The 6561-nt window shown below is 38.4% G+C and overlaps 1 protein-coding gene across 1 annotated transcript; it reads left to right on the top strand.

The window, feature by feature from the left end:
- The first annotated feature begins 2832 nt into the window (after positions 1–2832).
- On the top strand, positions 2833–3358 carry LOC129742513 (uncharacterized). Its single transcript, XM_055734416.1, has 2 exons — positions 2833–3162; positions 3341–3358. The coding sequence occupies exons 1-2, from the start codon at positions 2833–2835 to the stop codon at positions 3356–3358; spliced, it is 348 nt and encodes a 115-aa protein (XP_055590391.1).
- The last annotated feature ends 3203 nt before the right edge of the window (positions 3359–6561 follow it).

Raw genomic sequence — 6561 nt, 5'->3', positions numbered from 1 at the left:
GGAGGATGGGGGGATGAAATCCGAACTGTCGGTTGGGTTCGCTACAGCTTAAAGCACAACACTTTCGGCAACGCATGCTTTAAGCAGATTGTTCAGATACAGCCTGGGTTCTCGCACGTGTGCAATGTAGCCGAAGCATTACGATTCGTTACCGACGGTACAGCAGCGAACCGAGTGGTAAGGAAAACCGAGACAGTTTGTTTGGCAAGAAAAAGGCTGTCATAGCAAAGCTGTACTTTTCGGAAGCCTGTCCCCGACTATCTAATACACGTGCTACCTTTTTAACGACCGTATTATCCGAAATTTTGTGGAAATCCTGAGCAACAAAAAAGCATATCACATCAATAGGTCACCTTCCTAGAAATCGCAATATGATACAGTGGTATACACTGCCAGTCATAGGTTTGGAATCACCCCCTTAAAACATGGAAATTGTGTTCGATCACATCTCAGGCATCAAGTTGACGTAGTCACCAGTTATTTTTAATTTTACAAAAACATACGATTTTCACCATACTTAGAGAAAGACGTAATTTGCTTTCAATGAAAAATCAAATGAAAAGTTTGAAAATGTATAGTTTTTGATATGCTTGCGATGTCATAACGCATAAATCACCGACTGCAGTAATTTTTGGTTTTGTTCGAATGAAATTTTATTTTTTTTTTTATCAATAATCTAAAAAGCATAAGGACGCTGCATACATTTAGGGGTAAAAATACTACAAATTCTTCGAGCTGAAATCATGAAAATTAATTATTGGATGGATGAAATTTGGAAATTAATAAACGCGGGATGCTAGCAATCATTTTCCAGTACACTGGATTCTTTTTTTAAACGATTGTTGTGTACGTGCAAAAAAAAAAATCGTGTAAAAAAAGTTCAAAACAACCGGGCATAATTTCTCGCTCATTTCGAGTAAAGTGGCCAACTTGGACTATAAATCGTCCTTTTTCAATCAGGTAGGACATTCTGAAGTGATTTGATTTCTGATCGAGACGCTCAAAGGTTTGTTTTGAATTGATTTGTTTTGATTTTCAAGCCACGGTTATTCCGGAACTTCCGCAAAGTCTCTAAGTGGCCATTCCGGCCCATGTTTCTGACGGAAAGCAACGTCCGAATCAATTTTCCACCCAAAAGTAGTTTGAAAAAAAAGCGGGAGTTTATAGAACTTGTTTTCGAAATGTTCGGAAATCGTCTTATTTCGAGAAAATCGTTTTAAAAAAATCGTTTAAAATAAAACCGTGTAAAATAAGATCGTTTAAAAAAAATCCAGTGTATACGGAAACAAGATTTAAAAGATTCACATCTTTGATTTGCATTTCGATGGTTTTTAATGCAGACTGAACTAAAATATTTATATAAAAAAATTGGTGATTGTCCGATAAATATTTTTTCTCCAACAGTGTTGGTATAGGACAGGATAATAAAAGCAATAGAAAGTTTGTAGGTGATATCATTAAGCCAATCCGTCCTACTGGGTAAAGTTTTTTACGACATCTAAAAATGTTAAAATTCGTACATCGATTGCTCGGTTTTTTAATTTTCTATTCTTCTAAAAATATCTCACGATGTGAGAAACTTTGTTATCATCCCCGTTATCAATCACCGTTATTTATGTTTGTTACTTAATTTATCGGCCTTATCGGTGAAAAGGGATGTCCTTTTTAGTAAGAACATCTTGGCCTACTAATGTGAGGCAGATTGTCCTCATATTTAACTCTTAATCACTCCACCTCTGTTTTGACTTTTGAGTAATTCACCATTTTAGATCCAACCAAAACATATTATCTTTTTAGGATCTATTTATTTTTTTATTTAAAAAAAAATAATAAAAATAATAAAAAATTTCATTACGATTTTGAAAATTTCATTACGATTCGTTTTTTTTCGAAAAAGTTACACGTGATGGAAGCCGCGAGATGAAAATAAATTTTGAACAACCACGTCAAAAACCCGACGTGGTCGGGTTCAAAAATCGCGAAATCGTTAATAATGGTCAAATCAACCGTGTGTAGCGTTCTCAAACGGGTCTGTGAGATGCGTACTATAGATCGGCAGGTTCATACCAAGCGTCATAGTGGAATTAAGGATCGGAAACTGCATTTGAAGGTGTTGAGAACGATCAAGGAAAACACAGGGTAGTCGGACTATGACATTGCCAAGAAATTCAACGCCGACCGGTGTACCGTCAGCAGAATTCGTCTACGCGAAGGAATACGATCCTATCGGACCAGTAAGCAACCAAACCGGACATTGAAGCAGAATTTAGTAGCCAAAGGACGTGCCCGCAAGTTATACAAGAAGATTCCAACGAAGTTCGACGGATGCATCCTCATGGATGACGAAACGTACGTGAAGATGGATTTTGGGCAGCTTTCTGACCAAAAATTATGTAAAGCTTGGAAAATAAAATTTCATCGTGTCAACATGGATTTTTTAAGAGGAGATCAATGGTAACAAACCTTTGCAAGTTCACTACTCGTGTACTGGATTGGACGGTGAAAGGATTTCAAGTGGACTGCGTTTATACGGACATGTCGAAAGCTTTTGATGTAGCAGGCATAAAGGAAATTCTGGAGGCATCATCGAATGTTGGTATAGGAGGAAATATCCTTCATTGGATAAAATCCTATTTAGAGGGTAGGCTTCAGTATGTTTCCGTAAATTCGGCTATATCTGCATCCTATAAAGCGTCCTCTGGAGTGCCTCAAGGTAGTCACTTGGGTCCACTTCTCTTTATTTTGCTAATGAATAGCTTACCTGACTTCCTGAATGATTCATTCGTTTTAATCTACGCCGATGACGTGAAATTATTTTTACCCGTAAAAAAGATGGAAGATTGTAAGAAACTTCAAAACGATTTGGACGCATTCTCTGCTTTTGTAAACGGATGCAAGCTAAAAGTGAATATCTCCAAATGCTCAACGATTTCGTTTACCAGAAGCAATACTCCGATCCTGTTCAGGTACTCCCTCGGCGGTGATGACATTCAAAGAGTTTCCAGCGTATTGGACTTAGGCGTTACTTTGGATTCCGGATTAAGTTTCAGAGACCACATAAATAACTTGGTATCGGATGGACTTGCACTTTTCGGTGTAGTGCGGCGCTTTGCTGGGGAATCGGAAGATCCATACACCATCAAAAGCCTGTATGTCAGTTTGGTAAGATCTAGATTCGATTTCGCGAGTATAGTCTGGAGGCCAATGTACAATGTCCATATAAGCAGACTGGAAGGAGTACAGAAACGCTTTGTGAGATTAGCTGTCAGGAATCTAGGCTGGAGAGAAAATTTGCCAGATTACGAACACATCTGTTACCTTTTGGATTTGGATTTATTAGAGAACCGACATCGCATAAATGATCTGATGTTTTTTATGAAAATTGAACGCGGTTTGACTAACTCAACATTTCTACGCTCCCGATTGACAGCTAACACCAGCAATGTGGTCTTAAGAAGACGAAGACTTTACGCTCCTGAGAATCGCCGAACCAACTACAGTCGTAACGAGCCAGCCCTCAGGTTCATGAGGGAAATAAACAGTGTTAACAGTGTCATTGATTTCAATTTTTGTTTATCTATAATCAAAAATCTTTACATTTTATTATTAAGAAGACAACTGTATGTAAGATAATTTTAAGATAGATGTCCCCAGCAACTTCAAATTCGTTTTTGCTGATAAGTTTGCAAGAAAGTGTTTGATCTGGCAAGGTATTTGCAGCTGCGGACGAAAAATTCCGGTTTTTTGTGAAAAACAAGACCATGGACTCCGAAATTTACAAGGAGGAATGCCTGAAAAACTTTTTTTTCGTACATTAGATCTCACAAAGCACTAGTTAAGTTTTCGCCAGATTTGGCAAGCTGCCACTATAGCTAGGAGGTTCTACAATGGTATTGGGCCAACGGGTGGATTTTGTCGAAAAGGACATCAACCCACCCAACTGTCCTCAATTCCGCTCTATCGAAAAATTTTGGGCGATTGTCAAGCAGAAGATGAAGAAGAATGGTAGGACGACTCGGGATGCAACAGAGATGAAGAGATTGTGGAACAAAATGGCCGCTGAGGTCAGCGAATAGGGTGTTCAAACTATAATGAGTGATACTCAACGAAAAGTTCGAAAATTCATCAAAACAACATCGGATTAATTTGTTTATTATTTTTCCTTTAAAGTGCAATAAAAACCCTACATTTCAAGTACAAAACATTTTTATTTCGTTCACATAGCTCCGAGATAGACCCGTTTTAATGCGTCCAGATTTGTAGTGATCCATGCTTTATTTAGCCATTCATTGCGTCAATCGTTATGTTTTTAATTTTTCTCTCTGTTCATCTCCGAAATATCCAGGCGAAACTTGTCAACGAAAAGTTTCTGGGTGGAAACCTGACAGGTGCCCGCAAAAGAGTTCGTTTTGCTGTCATCTGCGTATTTTTTTTTTAAATATCTCCCCGGTAGCGGTTTTAATATTTTGAACACGATTTGATCACCGTATTTTGTTTATTTCTACAGAGGGCAGCTTTTTTTTCTTGCAGATGAACTTGTAAAAAAAATTGTCACTTCCTGCATCGATTTGGGCGCTTGATAAAACTTATAATATTCCCTACTTTCATGGAATCAATCATCCTAACTTCATGAATAGTGAAAATTAAAATGAATTAGCACACTTTTAGATCCTCTAGGATTCCTTGAACGATTTACCATATGAATTTTAGTCGAATAGTTGATTTTCAGCTGTTTTTTGAGTCTCCAACTGAGACTTTCGTGAATTTTTCGTGATTCTGCCCAAAAAATTTATTCAATGACCTTCTGTATTGGACGATATCTCAAAAACCACTAGCCGTTCTGGGGTCACAAAAATTTGCACATGTAAACATTACACTAGTATCAGGTATCAGGTATCAGAATGGGGGTAGGCTTAATTGCGGCACGTTATCCAAACATACGGGAAAATTGTGCCTAGCCTTTTTTTTTTATCCAAGATTTCATCATTTACCTGAGAAACCTGAAAAACCTATAAAAGGAAGAAATAAATTCAATCTATTTAAGATGGCATAAAGCCTTTCCACTAGGGATTATTAGCATTAAAGCTCTTTTCTACATTCGGTAAGGAATGATAGAATGTTTTTTAAGTTTAATTTCTTAAACTCAGATTCGCTTAAAGCGTAAGATCCCAGAGTACGAAAACGTAGTCTGGCAAATGAGGGACAGTTACATATAAGATGGAAGGGATCTTCCACATCTGATTCACAACTACCACATACTGGAGATTCAGCACGCTGAATGTTGTGCATGTGATAGTTGAGTTTACAATGACCGGAGAGTGCTCTGATCAAGATGCTGCAATGAGATTTATTTAAAGTTAATAAGTAACTCGATATGATTGGAGATGGTTTTTCTAAAAATAATTTAGTTTGACGACAAGTGTCCAGCTCTTCCCAGTATCGTTCATGCTGGTTAGAGGACCAAGTTTGAATTTGGTTTCTGAACCAACATGGTGATATTGGGACAGCCGGCTCCGGTCCGTAAAATTCCTTTTCCGACCCAGCTCTAGCGAGTTCGTCGGCGCATTCGTTTCCAAAAATTCCCTTATGTCCGGGTACCCATAGAAGGTTTAATCCATTGCCTTCAGCAAGTTCTTCGATTGCTTTCCGGCATGCGATTACCAGTTTTGATCTAGAACTGGAAGCACTGAGTGATTTGATAGCTGCTTGGCTATCTGAACAGAAATAAATTGTTCTGAACATAATCTTCTTTTGAAGTGCAATTTGCACTCCATACATAATAGCATATAGCTCAGCCTGAAAGACTGTACAATATTTTCCTAGAGGTTGAGCATATTCTATGTTCAACTCGTGACAGTAAATTCCTGCACCTGCACGGCCGTTTGATAATGAACCGTCAGTATAGAATACAATATGAGAGGACATTTGGTCCTCTACGAAACCTGATAACCATTCTTGAGGAGAAGGAAATTTGGCTTTAAACCCCATGTAGGGAAAACTACTCGAGAGTGTTAAATCGTTTGGCGCTAGATTAAACTTGTTTAATCTAACTAATTCAGGCCACACATTTGTATGACTCGATGATCTTTCGATATTTCCTGACAGCCAGAGACCAACTGCTTGTAGACGAAAAGCACATGAGAAGGCTTCCTGTTTTAGGAACAAGTGTAGAGGTTTGATAGAAAACAGAGCCTCTAGTGCTGCAGTAGGAATTGTAGTGAACGATCCGGACATCCCCAAAAGACACATTCTTTGAAGGTGATTTAGTTTAGTCCGAACTGTTGCAACTTCTCCTTTCTGCCACCACACTAGACACCCATAGGCCAGAATTGGTCTTACTATTGTGGAATAAATCCAGTGAATATGTTTAGGTTTGAGTCCCCAGTTTTTTCCGATTGCACGTCGGCATTGCCCGAAGGCCATGCATGCTTTTTTGATTCTGAATTCGATGTGATCAGACCAGTTTAATTTGGAGTCAAGAATGACACCCAAATATTTAACTTGATTAGACACGGTGATTTCGGAACCATAAAACAGCAGAGGGCGCACCCCGCGGGTGAT

The sequence above is a fragment of the Uranotaenia lowii genome, chromosome 2 (assembly GCF_029784155.1).
Source record: "Uranotaenia lowii strain MFRU-FL chromosome 2, ASM2978415v1, whole genome shotgun sequence".
In the NCBI taxonomy this organism is placed as follows: Eukaryota; Metazoa; Arthropoda; class Insecta; order Diptera; family Culicidae; genus Uranotaenia; species Uranotaenia lowii.
This window is presented reverse-complemented; position numbering and strand designations above follow the sequence as displayed.

Excerpts from the sequence above, each read along its gene's own strand:
- LOC129742513 (XM_055734416.1), top strand. The coding sequence starts at position 2,833 with ATGGAAGATTGTAAGAAACTTCAAAACGATTTGGACGCATTCTCTGCT.